The sequence below is a fragment of the Melanotaenia boesemani genome, chromosome 8 (genome assembly GCF_017639745.1).
Source record: "Melanotaenia boesemani isolate fMelBoe1 chromosome 8, fMelBoe1.pri, whole genome shotgun sequence".
Taxonomy (NCBI): domain Eukaryota; kingdom Metazoa; phylum Chordata; class Actinopteri; order Atheriniformes; family Melanotaeniidae; genus Melanotaenia; species Melanotaenia boesemani.
In genome coordinates this window covers 16,604,672-16,622,319 of record NC_055689.1, presented here as the reverse complement: position 1 = coordinate 16,622,319, position 17,648 = coordinate 16,604,672, and the positions used below count along the sequence as shown (strand labels likewise).

At 37.9% G+C, this 17,648-nt stretch overlaps 1 protein-coding gene across 2 annotated transcripts in view; it reads left to right on the top strand.

Moving 5' to 3' along the window:
- LOC121644230 (ephrin type-B receptor 1-B) overlaps positions 1 to 17,648 on the top strand; it is a 161,051-nt gene that overhangs the window by 132,101 nt on the left and 11,302 nt on the right. Inside the window, exons 9-12 of one of the 2 annotated variants that reach the window (XM_041992056.1) lie at positions 691 to 755; positions 5,438 to 5,560; positions 6,646 to 6,893; positions 8,086 to 8,301. In XM_041992056.1, the coding sequence (XP_041847990.1) occupies positions 691 to 755; positions 5,438 to 5,560; positions 6,646 to 6,893; positions 8,086 to 8,301 (652 nt within the window). Of the gene's footprint in view, positions 1 to 690; positions 756 to 5,371; positions 5,561 to 6,645; positions 6,894 to 8,085; positions 8,302 to 17,648 lie in introns of both variants that reach the window. The other variant, XM_041992055.1, reaches the window with a different exon arrangement.

Below are 17,648 nucleotides of genomic sequence, written 5' to 3'. Positions count from 1 at the left end.
AAAAGACAAGTTGTGTCACCCTTTTCTGACAATGCAGGTTTAATCCAAAACATAACACAAAAGACATCTGCATTCTGTGGACCCTGAAGCTTTTTTTCATCTCTTATTCAGTCAAAATTCTCCTGTTTCACATGTTGCTCTTATTCCTCTGCACTATTCTAATATGTAAAAATAGGTTTTATATAAAAAAAAGCCCTAAAATTATATTTAAAAATAAAGCAATAGATGTGACAGAAAGGAAAGCTAAGATGTCAGATATTTAATTGAATATTATATTCCATGGAGAACATGACAACTCCTACTTTGCCCTGTTAAGCCAATCTCATTTTCTAGCAATTTGTCACATTGTCACATTCCTGTCTTGCTCCATTTTAGATATATGAAAGTCAAATTTTCTGCAGTAGAATGTGCAAGTTTGAGCAAGTAAAGTGTTCATCAAATGGGCCAGGCGCTTTTGATGCTGAAGCAGAGGAGACAGATGAAAAGGAGAGATTCTATCAAGGTCTAATTAAAAATCAGCTCATTTTCATAAACTTCATTTGCCATTGCTAAACCGCTGCAACTGATTCAGTTTCATCAGCATCATTTTCAGGTCATACAGAAAATCATGAACATGAATAAGACCTTATTTATCCTTCCTTTTATCCTGTCAAATCTTACAGTCTCTCCCAATATTCACCTCTCTCTTAGGAAAAGAGCATACACCAAGGAGGCTGTGTACAGTGACAAGCTGCAACATTACAGCACAGGAAGAGGTGAGTCCACATGCTACAGTAGTGGTCAGTTCTAAGGCCTATAATGTGTATTATTGTTCATTTGCATCAGAATTGCTTGACATACGTATACTCTGTGTACCTGTGTGGTGCACAGAGTTTGCACCTATGTGCTACTTTAGGTAATCTTGTGTCAAACTCATTTAAAATTTAGTACCATTAATTTTTTGTGCTAAACCTGAAAAGTAAATTATTGTGCAACAAAGATTAGAAACCATCAGTTAGTACTTGTAATAGTTTTTTTTTATTCTGATTGTTTTGATTCAGAGCCAGATTGAACAAAATCAAACATAATGGACTGTGGGACTTAAGTGGAGATACACACTCTCTTAGTGCTTTTGTGTATTTCTTTCAGATGTAAACATCATTTTCAGGTTTTTTTGCCTGCTCTCTTGCTGTTATGTCTTTTGCATTGCAACACATGCACGTATACACTGAATTAATGAGGTGGAAGTAAGGTAAAAAGGAAATTACTGGCAGGTAAGTGCCTATGAGTGCACTGTAAATGACATTTCCCTTCCTGTATACTGTCAAATTGACTGGCATCTCTTTGGACTTGTGTGATAGCTGTGATTGAGTCATTTTTAACCACTTTCCGGGCATCGACTGATGAGGGGAAGAAGCCTGGAGGGACACACATATAATCTCAGGCACACTCAGTCACACACATGCACACAAAAGAATGTGTACAGGCTTTGTACCTCAAATGAAAGGCCTACATACTGCCAACCTAGCAGTCTGAGAAGGGGCTCACTCAAGGGGATTGAGTTTTGTTGAGCCTGACACAGCAAAGTGTTTCAACAAAATTTCAAGGAACTTTGTGTCACGGCTACAGGAATGGCAGCTTCGAGCTCATTAAAGCTGGTGTGGTCATCCAGTAAGAGAAGCAGCTATATTTAGGAGAGCCTATTGCCATTAACAGAAGTCATGAAAATAGAAGATCAGAGCTTCTTGCCATTGCAATTGCTACATAAGCAAATTGAAGAGGAGATGAAGCAAAAAAATAGATAAGGGCATCCTATTCATAGCTTTCGTTCTTCAACAAACAGAATTCCAACACTCGGTGCGTTTTCTCCTCACCCAGTCATGCATTGTTTTCTTCTATTCTCTCAAGATTTGACTGACAGTTTTGTAATGACAGTATTCAGTGCAACAATAAAATAGAGCCACTCAGCCAACTGTTTTGGCTGAACCTCCAAAGCAACGTTGCCATCTTTCACCAAGCTGCCTGCTGCTCCAGATGTTGCCACACACGTTCCGTGATGCATGCTCACTTTCAGTCTTTCTCAAGAGGGATCCAGCTGCAGGAAAAATGTGAAATCAGTGGTGCAACTGAATAGCCATTATTTTGATGTCAGACCTTTGACATGACATCTAACCCAGGTGTGATATGATAGCCAGCGGACTGGAACACACACACGAACACACACACACAAGGTACATCACATCCATCTGAGCCAAGGGTTATATTTGTTTGTTCTATTTTTCTATTGCGTCACCAGTACGGCCAGTGTTCAAACCTCATTCCTTTGATCCAGAAAATGTTCTGAGTGGTTCTGTTTGCTTTGATGGATGAGTTCATTAACATACATAATAACTAAGTAATAATTTTTCCTTTATGCCCTAATGCTTTGCAGCATATGACTACACACATTTTAAATTACTAATCTTTAAACCATGCTTGTTGTCTTGTTGCAGATGTTGTTTGTGCTTTAGCATCTGGTGCTTACACTTAATAAGAATGGAATGAAAAACCCATTTAAAAGAGTTAGTTATGGTTAGACCCCCAAAATACATTTATTTTTTCCTTATTTATTTTTGTTTTCCTACTGCTGCATACTACATTTATGCATTGAGTTCTTGAGCATAAACACAAGGGGTAAGCATTTATAGATTGTTGTGAAATTGCTCTTCATCATTTTACTTTTTCATAGTATGATTTTTTTTAATATCCTAAATGTTGAGACATGATTATTGATCTGATAACTTATAAACAGAATATGCACAGTGAATAACAGCATGATTTTTAACCCAGTACAAAAGTTAGACCTCTGTGATTTCCATACTAATGGACCACACTGTGTCAGACAAAGGATTTTCTGACATAAAATGACAGATAATTAGTTTAGAAATGAATCTCAACTCATTATACACAGAGCCACATAACAGATTAGTCTGCATGTTAAACCGACATGAAATGAAATGTGAATGAATTCAATAAACAGATGTAGATGTTGATTCCTCAGTGTGTTTAATTACATATATATATATATATATATATATATATATATATATATATATATATATATATATATATATATATATATATATATATATATATATAAGATGCTACAGAATGAATCCTTGCATTTGCTGATTTGAACACTTGCTTTTAAAAATGTTTAAATATATATATATATATATATATATATATATATATATATATATATATATATATATATATATATATATATATATACATATATATATATATATGTATACATATATATGATAATACAGAACAGAAGCTTCGATATTACAAGCATTGTCAGGTAATATAAACGAGACAAAATCATGTTCCTTCGCTGAAAGGCTGATGTATGAAAGAGGCCCCTTAATTCAAAAGGAAAAGCTTTTATGGTGTCAGTATTTCTTTCATTTATGTTACTGTCTGTCTTAAGTCCATATGTAAATTTTGTTTAGTTAGACCAGTAATTAGATTTTTCCCATGGCAGTAATAGATCAGAGTAAGCATTACTCTGTGGTTGATTTGTGGATACATTAGAGCCACTCAGTAAAAAAGCAGAGCAGATAGTAATGTCAGTGATGGACACTGCTGGAAATAACATGGTTAAGGACTGTGCAGTAGATTTTTACTTAAACAAAACAGTAACAGCGTTACATCCATCTGACCTGACTAATTTTGTGTAGCCATGTGTGTAGCATACAAAGTTCAGAAAACAGTTTTCCAACAAGAGATGATATTTTTAACTATATGAGTGCCCTAAATAATCATGTTATACAAATACAAAAAAAATAATACATTCATCAATTTTCATATTCCAGCATCATATCTGACCTACTTTTTTAAGAAAAGTATAAAATTATAGTTTAGTTTGTTAAGTATGAGTCATTGTGGCAGCTGTTCATCCTCTCCCAAGAGTGGTTTTATTTGTTGGTTAAATATAGAAATGACATTCAGATACATTTGCTTGATACACTTAGATGAAGGGTATATAAAATATTAAAGTGGGAGTCTTTTTAAAATGTATTTATTTATTTATTTATTATCGAGTGGCCAGAAAAGATGTGTCCAGTTAACCAGGGCTGTGCCACAGGGAGAGAGAGAAATAAACTGTTTGTGTTTTAAATTATACATGGAGTAGACTCTGGACTGTGAAGTAGAAAGTAATGGGTGTGCATTTATTTGGAGGCATGTGCACATGAGAGAAATTCTGAATACATGTTCCCATGTGCTTTTTGCTCTGCATACACCCCACTGAGATGTTAAGTCTTGCCTATGCAGGCAACATTTGTAAACTTAAATACTGTGTGGAAGGCAAAGCTTTAAAGTCTGCGGTGGGTTACCTTGAAATCAGTGTGTTTGGAATATCTAATTATCAATTATGCTCACCCAAACAGGGTTCAAGGCAATTAGTGTGGTAACTAGAATCAGCTTCTAGTCAAGAGCAAGGTGAGGCCTTTTGATCTCAAGGCTAAAATCTATCTTTGCTCTGTCTCATGGGACTCTTCCCTTATTCTGTCTAGCTTATGCAAATGACTCACAAAACTGACTTGATGGAGATGGGTGCATTCAAATTGTTACTGCCACAGTTTGGATTAAACAGCTCTGAAAAAGGGAGCTGCCCTTCGATGTCACTGTACAGATGATGATCTGATGTCTGGCTGCTTGCTGCCCATATTGTGTCAGCATATTTAATTTGTTTACAAGTGTTTTTCCACCACCCAACCCATCGACACAGAAAATCTGTCCTCTGTTCCGTGACATCTCTAGTCTGTGAACTGAGCTTGCCTATTGCAGACTTGCATAAAAAGCTTGTTGATATCACTGTGGCCTTATCTCTTTATGAGCTCCTATAGCAATAGGCTGAAGGAAAATTGGTTCTCCCCCAGCCAAAGAGCAGACACTGCTAGGGTCAGGGATAAAGGGGTAAAAAAAAATCTGTCGACATTTATACTTTCTTTCTATCCAAATCTCTCCCTCTGTACCTTAATCTTTTGCTCTGTTTTTCTTTCCCACAGTGTGGTTTCAAATAATAAAATCAAAATGCCTGTCTATACATGCAGCTGATGCTGTTTCTGTAATCTGCCACTTAAGTGCATGTAAAATACATAAGTTTTCATTTGCATTTGTCATGCTCTGGTCAATATCTGAAAAGAACCACAGCACAAATAGAATCTGCACCATTTACCTTTTTTAAGAGCCTGTAGTGACTCTAAGTAGCACTGTGTCACTGTGCCGTTACACTGTTGTTGCAGATGATTTCAGTAGGCAGCTGTTCACCTAAGATATGACCCAACACAAAACGATTAAAATCCTTTTCTGGAAAGCTCATTGAGCACTTTGGTTGTTCTAGAACTCTCTTTGCGAGCCGACATGTCTAACTGCCCCTCCCCACTGGGCTGCCCGACCCACTTCTCAGGCTCTCCGGGAATGAAAATCTACATTGACCCCTTCACCTACGAGGACCCCAATGAAGCAGTGCGAGAATTTGCCAAGGAAATCGACGTCTCCACCGTCAAGATAGAGGAGGTCATTGGTGCAGGTATGGTGGATATGTGACATGCAGCAATCTGTGTATATGTGTGTGTTTGTGTTTACAAGATAAATGTGCATTTTCCTGTTTTCGTGTGTGTACATTTCTATGTAGTATGTATGCATCTGTGTGCAATTAAGTTTAGGCTAAGTCTGCTCAAGGTCATAAAGTCAAACCCTTTTGGCAACGACATGAGATGGGAACATGTCAAGTACACCAGCAGTATATAGGGCAGCTACCCAGGGACCCAAAGGTATTAGAAATAACTCAAGCCTTTCATCTTACTCCCTGTATGCCCCTGTTTTTGGATCCTACTTCATTGGTTTTTCTGAACATGTTCTACCTTGCATTAAGCCTTTTCATTAACTTTACATTGCAAAATTGGCACACACATCTTGTGTCTGTCCTTGTTTCAGAATGAATTTTAAAATATCTATTAAAATCCATAAACAGGTAATTAAGAGCTTTGAGGTAACTAAAATAGCATCTTCTCAGTAGGTCCATATGTCTTGAACATGTGCCTTTCCTCGTGACAGGAAATAGCCTTTTTGCAACCAGATGCACATACTGTTTTTATGCTTAGAAATGGCAGCAGTGTGACTATGTCTGGAAAAGCTCTTGGACCCTGACCTAATCAGAAAAATAGATGTGAGAAAATGCCAGAGATGGGGTAGGGTTAAAAGATCCAAGGGTCAAACTAATTAAAGATTTCCGTTTTTGTTGATTTCACTGTGTGGTGTCTCTGCAGGACACCAAGGTGGTGATAATTAATCAAACGGGTTCCAGATATTTACCAGATAGTGCTTGGCTGTTATTCTTTGATTAGGGAATATGAATGCACTTGGCAGTCTTTATAGATAGATGACTACTGTGAGTGTGTGGAGCCACACTGTTAAAATATCACCAGCAGAACAACAATAGCTGAGCATAGGACAACACTCAGCATGCTTGATATAGACATCATTAAGAGCTACACTGGCACTTTAGGTTCAGCTCATCTTTCTTGCATTTGACAAATAGTGAGATTTAGATCTGATAAAGTAGATTGGTTATTGGTTTTGACAGAAAAGCCACTGTACTCTGTTTCCACCCAGGTGAATTTGGAGAAGTATATAAGGGCCGTTTGAAGCTTCCAGGTAAGAGGGAGATCTATGTCGCCATCAAGACCCTGAAGGCTGGCTATGTGGAGAAACAGAGGCGAGACTTCCTGTCTGAGGCATCAATCATGGGCCAGTTTGACCATCCAAACATAATACGTCTGGAGGGTGTAGTCACAAAGAGCCGTCCAGTCATGATCCTGACAGAGTTTATGGAGAATGGTGCCCTTGACTCTTTCCTCAGGGTGAGTGATTTCTGTGCAACTAACTTGCACAATGTGTGGGAATTAAATAGAAACTTAGCATAATAGCATAGAGAAGCTAATCAGAAGTAAATCCTTAAATGATTAAAGGAATAGACTGTTAGAATTATTCCTAATACAAATTGGAATGAGCCTTCTTAATCTATCCAGTACCAGCTGAGAATTTACTCACTGACAATGAACATGATTTCAATCATTCCTAATTTGAAATTTTCTGCACTAGCTGGACTTATCAGCCCTTTAACTTCTCTATTAATACCCAGAGCTATTAATGGACATTTCATTCTTTCTTATGCAGTCAGGATTGAGCGGACATACAGCTTAATCAATATTCAGCTTGCTTTTTTTTTCTCCTTCAATCTCTTGGATTGCAGTTCTATTCCACTTTGATCTAGGGTGGGTTTAAATGGGCTCTTTGAAGTTGGCTTTGCTAACCGCCACATCCGACTTGTGTTTCTATCGATCTCTCTTACCCTCTTATTTGTTACTGTGTTTCAAGGGTTCAAAGCTTGCTCTTGAGAGCATTCACACAGGGGTAGGGGCACCATGTGTGGATGTTAGTGAGATGGATGCCAGCATGCCACAAGGCAACAATGCTCTTACAGCTACAATGAGTAATATTAGCTTTTGGGATTCATTTTGCAATCAAATGGAAGTCTACTTATCCTCTGGACATAGAAAGGATTACACTTGCAAGAAAAGAAGTTGGCATTTTAATTTTACAAAGTATAACCAAGATAAATAAATTCTAATATAATTGCAAACCGAACAGCCTTCTCAAAATGTGTCTTTTATTGTAGAGATTGGTCTAATAGCATATCTTGTCCAATTATTTTCCAAGTGCACGCCTCAATGAGCAGCCCTTACACCAGATAAATTTGAAAAGACTTTATATTAACTTAATATTACATCTGTCGATAGCATGTATAAATTATTGTGTTTATTTATCTAAATAGAAGAAGGCTGAAAATTATACCAAATCTAAAAATTTGGCTCAACATGGCAACTATGATTCAGTCAAGAATCATCTCAATTTGTTCATTACCAGTGAAGCATTTCTGTTACTATTTGCTTTAATGTCGATATCCCTGCAGCTATGCTAATTAATGATAATTATGGCAGAGATAACATCTAAATAACCATTTTTTTATTTGCTTTTTTGCCTGTCCTCCAGCAAAACGATGGGCAGTTCACAGTGATCCAGTTGGTGGGTATGATGCGTGGGATCTCAGCAGGGATGAAATATCTCTCTGAAATGAATTACGTTCATCGTGACCTGGCAGCTCGAAACATTCTAGTCAACAGCAACTTGGTGTGTAAAGTATCGGACTTTGGCCTGTCGCGCTACCTACAGGATGACACATCTGATCCCAGCTACACCAGCTCTCTGGTGAGTCCCTGTAATTCTTATCTTTAGTTTGTCTCTGAGCCATGGATAATCTTTACATGATTTTAAGTCTCCAAGCAAGTTTTTCTAACATATCCACCCATTTAAAAACACCCTTTAAATATGTGTCACATATCAATCTAATAAGTTTTGACTCTGACATGGTCTCAGTCTTTTTGAAGGCCTTTCACCTTTTCAGCGTCTTTCATTTTATATGAGCTGTCACTATCTTCTTCCTCATTTCCCATCCTCCTCTGTCTTATACTCTGCAAGTCACAGAGTGGAGGTCTGTCACATCTTCATTAGTGTGGAGACAAGTCTCCTCTGGGAAGGCTCCTCGTTCGTTGGCATGCCCAGAGTGCAGGGAAACCAAAGGGCATTGCAGCCTCTCAAACTGACATCTCCCACCTCTCCCTGCCTCCCTCCTCTCTCTCACTTCTCATTCGTTATTTCCGAGGCATCATGGGAGGCTTTGGCTCCTCATTAACTCCTCCACGCTACAGATCTGTAATTATTAGCAGCCATCATTAGTTCATCTTCTGACTCTCCTCTTCCTAATTCAAAACACACTTTAACACCCTCACAAACACAAGCACAGGTCATTAGGATGTCAGACATGCCTCAGGTTGTGTTGGTTGGGTTAAATGTTTTCTGTGGGCACATGAGCATATAAGTAATGGTGTGTGTGTGTGTGTGTGCTTGCAACGATATGTTGTGTGTCAAATGTCACTTCATTGATTCTGTTAAAGACTGATGGAAATTTTGCAGCTTAGTGCTTATATATAGGTGGATATGCTTCTTGTCTGAGTAGATCTGACTTATTTCCCTAAAAGAAAAGCATCATTAAAATATTTAATTACTATTAAAATTGCTGCCAGAATAAGATCTTAAGTAAAAGTATATTTTCACTGGTAGCATAATATACTCTATAATCTAAGACTAGATAATTAGGTCAGATTATCAGTACTGTTTCATCAGTTACCAAACAGCATGTTTCTGTTGCAGCTGCTGAAGATAAAGCTGTTTGTACTTAATACATAATGTGGTTTCAAATTTACTGAGGGCTTACTGGAGAAAAAGGTTTTGAATTTGGTCTCAGTTTATGGAATTTTTCTGTCTTCTTTGGTTTTGGTGAGATATTGCTTAATTTGAACATCTGTTAAAGGGGATTGACAATAGTCATATGATTATTCAGCCATGAACTGTATTTCACCTGACTTATTCTTATTTTGGGTCTCCAGTGGCCATTTCTAACATTGTTTCCTGGGAACTGAAAGTTTAACTTGTTTCACAAAACCGCCTTGGGGTTCTTTCTTTGCACATGATTCATTGTATACACTGTGAATGTACAGCTCTGTGGGAGCAGAGTATATCATATGAATAAATATGAATACGATCTGAATATATTATACTATTAAAAGGGACCTATTTTAGGATGAGCTTCATAGGTATCACAACACAAACCGTGAGATCAAAAGCAGTCCCGCAGCCTGGGAGGCAGTGCTGCCCAGGTATGACAAGAGGGTTCTTAAAATAATGTCTTCATCTAAATACAGGAGAATAAAAACAACAATACAAAACACAGGTAGTTTTCACTTTAATTTCTTCTGTTCTTTCTGAGTTAAGTCGGGAGCTGCTTTCTTAGAGAATCATTATGTTATGTTAAATGCAAAAACACACAGCACCAGCCAGCTGGCAGGAGGTGGTTGCCAAGGTGTGATCAACAGCAGTGTCAGAAGAGCCAGAGGAGATTTGACCTCGCATTGGGATGACTGAGAGCTAATTGCTCCACAGGAATAGCTTGCTTTGTATGCTTGACCCCTGTGGCTAAACCTTGCTGAATGGGTATTATTTAGCAACAAAGGCGAGCAGCACCTCTGTTGTCTGTCGCTGAGCTGGCTAATAAAACAGTGTAGAAGGACTGGATTATAGATTGTGGTCAGTATTTTGATGTTGTTTAATTCAAACTCTACAAAGTCTCCTTGAGGGTGTTACCTGGAGAATCCAAAGATAAAATCCTGGAAGCTATTTTGATGGTGACAGCTCGTATTATACTAAATACTGCCTTTTATCTAAGCCTGCAAATAAAATCCCCTGCTCCTCATTAATCTTCAGCGACAAGAGAAGGTACATTACATACTTTTTCCATCTAAATGCTACTATATTATGCACATAAATATAACTGTAATTGATTAACAGTCTGCAGGAAGTTCATAAACACTCAGTTGAATTTTCTACAGCCATTCGCAACCGTCCTGGTCCAACATACTCTGCATTTATGTATCCATAGGTCTTGTACAGGTCTTTCAAACTCCTATTTTGTAATGTCAATCTCATGCCCTGCTCTTCATAAACTCTTTAGTTATAACCTGATACTAACCAATCAGTGGGCAAGGCTGGCATCACAGACAAGGACAGCGGAATTGGGGAATTAAACTGCACTGACAGGCAGTGATTTACATCGTCACCAACCGCCTCCTCTAGCAAATTAATCACCTCTTTCCCTCCGCTGCTTTTCTAATTTTTGTCTGCAATTCTAGGCACACCAATTACAGTGCCTGTGGTGTGATGCTGGATCCATGGTTGGGAGGACATGCTGGTAATTGTGTTAACCCTGGATGTGGGTTCGCTGTGGAGCAATGTTGTGGAGTTTAAGACAGAAGGAGGCTGTCCTCCCTCTCAGTTGGCAGTACACCAAAGTCATGATTAATTAGGCTTACAGGACAATACTTGAACTGCACTGGTTTTGCTAAGGTGCTCCGTGTTAATTAATTTAAGGACTTCAACCTTAGTATTTGTCTGTTGTTTTTTTCTCTGCCTTATTATTTTTCTTTGGACTTTTTTATTGCTCACCAATCCATCCATCTATATTTAATTTTTTTTCCAGCTGTCAGCTTCTTTTGACCCTTGTCTTATGTTTAAAACTGTGCTTTGTGCTCATGAGTGACTGAAAGTCAAAGGCTTTGTTCATACTTGGTCTACACATGTGGCATCAATAATCCAATCACACAAGGTAATCTAAAACAAGGTCAGTTCACACCTAGCATTGGAGTCTATTTCCACACGCTAGGCAAGCCACCACCTGTGATCAGATCTCACTTTGCTTTCTATGCAAAAAAAAAAAAAACAGAAATCATTTCTGTTTGTTGTCACTTTATTATGTGTTACTGGTTTGACTAATGGTAAGTAACAGCTTACTTTCCAAAACCATTTCAGCATAAATTAACAAGAAGAATTGTGTTAGAATGTCAGTTGTGTATAGGTCCTTCGGGACCCTGGTGCAACTTACTGTCTACATACTCATGAAAAAAAGAGTGTCCATATGTTACCCAGACCACCTGTGAGTGTGGTCTGGTTGTTCCAGCCTCAGTACAACCTCAGCACATCTAATGTGTGTTCTCAACTATAAACTAAAAGCTGTCCACCTGTGATCAGATCTCCTGAGACAAATGTTAATGTCAAGTGGGATGGGATCAGGGAAATTTAATTCACATGTTGTGGCAGAATGAGCGGCTGAGGGGGGGGGGGGGGTTGCACAAATCCGTATGGGGCTGTTTTATTTATTTATCTTTTTTTCATTTTTTTTTTTTTCTTAAAGCTGGTGTGCAAGTATAGCATGTCAAGCCCATAACAATTTAGACAAGTGATGTTACCTTTTCTAATGATGATTCATGCCTATGGTGGCAGCAGCAAGGAGGGCAGTTGTGAGTAGTAATTTCTGTTTGTGTCTCAGCTGATGTGAAAAGGCTGTCATAGCCTGGCGTGTCACGCATCATGTCATGCAAACTGTACTTTATGTTTTGACCAAATAGGGAGAAGCACTATGTGGTTAGAAGTGTGTGATTATGCTGTGTTCTTGGGACACACACGTCCCCAGGTATCTTAATGTTAGTGTGTGTTTGTGTTTGTGTGGTTGCTTTTGGCATTGAAGCTAAGAGAGGTTGAAAGGCGAGGTCATGGGGACCCAATAACAAAGCTCATCCGTCAAATTCCTGTGACCCGAGTGACATTCTCTCAGCTTCGCTTCAGTGCTCACACTATGTGGACAGCCCTGTTGTTTCTGTCATTTGTCTGTTTACTATTAGCATCCTTTCCTGCTCTCACTGGCTTCAAGCCCATGTACTTTTTGGGTTTGTCTATTCAACTTGTAGTGAAATATTTATGCTCTCAGAGTTAAGGGGACTGAGTCTCTGAGTAAACATGCAATGAAATGGGTACATGTCCACAGAGAACAGGCCAAAAGTAAACAAAAGGCACTTTTAATTGGGTTGATTTTGCTTGTTCATCTGCTCTCAATTTATCAACAAAATACAAGGTATAAAACTTTACTGAACAATTAAACTTTTCAAAATTCAAGGCTGTAGAGAGATCCCTGTCCAGGTGTCCTACTTCCTCTCACACACTAGCATGAGTCACCTGTGCAGTGGCCAGACATGATCTCCAACGTGCCTCACCAATTCATTTATTAATGAATTTCAAATGAAGGCAGAGTTGGAGAACTACAGAAGCCTAAAGCAGCTGGGCTTAACATTTTTTCCAGCATCATTCTCTTGAGATAAGGAGTTAACTATCTTATTATCTCAAGGTAGCAACTATTATCTCAAAATAACAGTTTGATTCATTTATAAAACTATAATAAAAACAAAAAGTTCTTTCTTTGTTACAATATCACGGAAGTCATTGTCTGGAAGTAAACAGAATGACACGTGTATGCCTTAACTAGTGTTATTAATTCTGACCAATTCTTAATTCTTATAAAAATGACAAATTAAATTAGGGGATGTCCACTTATTTTCAACCTCACCCAATCATCTCATAATTTCTAGAAAACAAAGAAACAAAGTAGTTTTTTTTTTTTTTAATATCTTTTCATAACCAGTTACAGTAGATGGTAATCTTGAAAGTAAATGCACAGCATATTACTTTTAGGTTCATATTGTTCTCACTTTAGGAGTCCTCACTTTCACTCCCAGTGGCATTAAAATGAAAATTGAGCCTATTCAATGTTTGCTCCAATTTGATAAGACAGTGGAGGTAATTGCCTATATCCCACATCCTGTGAAGAAATTATGGGACCAAGGTCACTTTCTAATATTAAAATGTAATACAAGAAGCAAGACTGGATACTAGCTGGGTTTAATTTGGCGGTTGTTTAATTTGGTGGCTGGTGCTACTAGAATCCAAAATGTTAACAAGTGTCCATTGGTGAAAATATTTTTTTAATATAATATTTTTTAGTTCCAAAATTTTCTGCATGTGGGATTTCAGTTGAATAAACAGTTGGGTTTGAGCAATGCAGCTAATAGTGTAGTGTTGTATCTTTGCATTGCTGCGACACCTCTGGGCCACCGTAGTTAAGGTCACTGATAGCACTCTCAGGCAGGTTTGATAATTATTTCCTAAGTGAGCTTGACAATCCAAAAAGTATGAGGGAGGGACTGAATCACAAAAAGGCTAATAAATAACTTAATAGGGCCTATATTTAGCAAGGCGTTATTTCTGGGAAGAGAGAAACACTTTCATTGTAAAATATAAGCTAATAAGTTAAAATTAACTTTAGCCAAATGTGGTACAACAACAAAATACAGTTTTATACAAAATTTATATATATATATATATATATATATATATACATCACTGTATAGATATGGAAGGTTGAAACGTATCATACGTAGCTGCCATTAGGTAAGAAGCAATTATTAACCCATGACCAATCAACAGGTTATTACAGAGCTAACACAGAAAGACAGATGAACATGGATGTACACACTTAAACCAAACCAATTTAGAATGCCCACTGGATCTAACATGCATGTAGACTGTCAAAGAAAATCAGAGCACTCAGAGAAAATCCATGCAGCCACATAAAAATTCAACACAGGAGGTTTAACCCAGGAACCGTCTTGCTGTGAGGAAACAATGCTAATCACTGCACCATGATGCTGTCCTCATTAAACTCAATTAATGTCAAAAGATATTCTTTCCTGGAAATTACTGTTCAATGCACAACAACTGTAAACTTTATGAAAAATCTAATAAAATAGGTATTTTTCTCTGCAATCTGTTGATCACCATAACAAAAATAAAATTATCTTTAATCTTATTACATGCAGGTGTGCACCAGTCTGTCATACAGCAGTGTATTTCCATATTTTAACAACTTTATCATTCTGACAAGCATGGAGCCCCTGCATAGCCACATCATTTGAGATGCTATGACTACATATACTATGTCTAAATCCTGTTTTTTTTATTTGTTTTAAGCAGGTAATTTAATTAATGCACATCCAGGAATCCACGATTCATTACTAAACTAAGTTTTAAAGCCAAGTGTTTACAATCACAACTAATTCATCCTGATTTCTCTAAAAATGTATTAGAAAAGAAGATTAGGATTTCATATGATTCCCCTTTTGCTTATTTAAATGATATAAGGTGAATTAAGCTTAAATGAAAAAGAAAATCTTTGTCTTTTTTCTCTCATGACTAGAAAGTTACTGTAACGTGAATGGTATTCACTTTCAGCACTTTTGAAACTAGATCAAATGAGAGATTTCTTTAAATGTCAGACATGCTTTTTTAAAAAAAATCTGAACCATTCAGAAATAGAGTGATTAAAGGGACAATTTTCTTTTAAATCCCCCTCTTTTTTATGTGGGATGGATGGGAGTTTACTTTTTAATCATTTCAAGTTCCATGCTGAATTTCTCACAACTCTACTGTGAATCAGTGCACAACTTCCCTAAAGATTTTGCATTACATCATCGTATACAGGTTCAAAGGCCTACACGATTTACAAAAAGTTAGAGATATTCAACTATCAGGTAAAATTTACAAAGAATAAAAAAAAAGTTCATGCTACTTTTAATGTAATATACATGTAGGTCATCCCTTCAATGAGAATTCCTTCATCTCAATTTAATGAAACAGATGCTAACAGCAGTGGTGGGTACAACATAAAACTGACAATATCTCTATAATTTGTCATGTGTCAGGTGTCATCTTGGTATTATAATGTCAAAATATCAACAGAGCGATGAAGAGGACTATTTAGATATAAGAAGTCATTGAACCAGAACATTTAGTGGTTGATTTATTGTTCAAAAGTTTAGATAAAGTCAAATTAAGTTGACCTGTAAAGGTTATAGAGCATTTTAGGTACATTCTGACTCTCCACCAGGCATTCCAGTGAGTCCCTGAGAAACTAACAGCTCAGTCACAAACCCACTTTCTTATCTTGTGCTATTTTTCTCCCCATCTCTAAGTGTCAGTCATCCTCTCTGCCCCTTTCTCTATCCCTTCACCTTTTTCTCTCACTGTTTGGGCAATAATGCAGGGCAGATTGTAGCTCTCAGGATTTCATTAAAATGATGTTGATGGAGTACTCTGCCCAGCCTAAGTAAATGTTCTCAAGTCCATTTGACTGTGCATTGTGTGCAAATGGATTACTGAAGTTGGAGGAGTAAAGGCAAGGAGAACAGAGAGATAAAATAGTGAGTGGGAGATCTACATTTTTGTATTCAACGAGGGAAAAACCTTATTTGAAATCGTTAAATAGATTCTGTGAAGTGAAAAAGCTGCATGAAAACAAGAAGTGGGTGTTATGGTGGTTACCATTGTCACCTCCCCGTAAGAAGTTTCCTAGTTCAAGTGTCGGCAGGTGGTGGAGGGATTGGAGGTGAGATCTTTCTGTGTAGAGTTTGAATGGTCTCCCCATGTATACGTAGGTTGTCTCTGGGTACCCTGACTTCCTTCCACAGTCCAAAGACATGCATGATAGTTTCATTAGTCACCCCCCATGACCCTGCAGTGAGCTAGAAATCATAGCAAATGGATGGATGGATGGATGGAAAAACTAGGCATGCTGGACTCTTCTACAATAAGTTTTTTTAGAAATATTGCTGCATCTCAGAGATACCTTTTCATTGTACAGCGACTGGTGTGTGTGCTCTAAATTTCACTCCACATCAGTGTGTCAGTGACAGTCTACATGAGGTTATCTGCACATTGGAGGATTCATAGCTCAGGCTACAGCACAGACATGACAGGTGTTTCATATCCTAGCTGCAGTACGTGTCTCAGTACCTTTACACATATAACAGACACCAATAAGTACACACATCACTTGACCACCAAATGTTTATTCTTCATCCCTGAGACCTAGCTGTCATTAGAACATGCTTGTCTCACCTTTTTGAAACTGACAGTCCCAGCACATCTTTGCCATCCAGTCACACTTCAGACATATCACTAGCTGTCACAGCCGGTCACAGCCCATCAGTAGCGGTCACAACCAGGTGGAGCCAGTCACGTACTGTATTCTCGCTTTGTTGACATAGAGCTGCCAGCACACTCAAATGTTGGTTCAGGCTTTACTGGATTGGAATTTTGTTTGCAAATATGGCTGGATGTGTCATCCACCAGCATATGTGGGAAGTAAGGAACTAAAGGCCCAATTTTTTTGTGGCGGATTAATTTCACGTTTTCACACTCTTTGGACCACAACTTTTTATTCAAATTGCCAAAATTTATCAACTAGAAAATAGAGTTTGCCTAATATCACTGGAAAACCAAGCACTCCGTGTCACCCATTTTATGTATTATTCGGATAGTTTTGTGGAGTATATTACAGTTTCTCCCCCCAAGGCCTCAGAGTTCTGCAGCTGTAGGGGCTATGCAGTCTGACTCATCTCCACAGTTAACTGTCTGAGATAATGGGAGTGGTTAAATTCTGCATTAGGGGCAATATTTCACTTCAAGGCAAACAGGCAACGGCCTGCTCAGTTTTCAACGTCCAGCTCACAGTATACCATATCCAAGGAGCTCTGCCTATGCTTAAAGGCTCTATGGAGCATATGCCAGGTTCTCATTGTCACCTTTCCTACTCCTATAACAATCCTTCTGAAATTGATGCTTTTTATACTAAAGAAAAAAAAAAAAGCTTTTTGTTAGTTTTTTTTTTACTCTTTCTGTACTCATGAGCTGTTTAGCACTTTATGTTATTAAAGCAGGATTTTGGCAGAGTCGTCTCTGGCCCACAGCAGTAATTACTAGGGGTTTGCATGGTTTCCTCTGACTCACCCTCCTTGGAAATGTTATTACCAATGTCTATGTCATTGGAGGCACAAAGGCAGCTTCTTGTGATGCCCGCGTTTTTTGCTCGAACCATTTCAGCAATGCTCAGCTCATATCCTAAAAGGGTCCTGGGGCATGAGACCAGATGTATGAAGCGAGGAAGGCAGTAAGCAAGTTATGACAAAGAGGATGTAATAGACAGAATTTTGCTTGGAGCAGCTATTTTGTTTTTCGTTTGTTTTCTTTTTGGCTGTGCGTTTATTTCTTCATTTTTC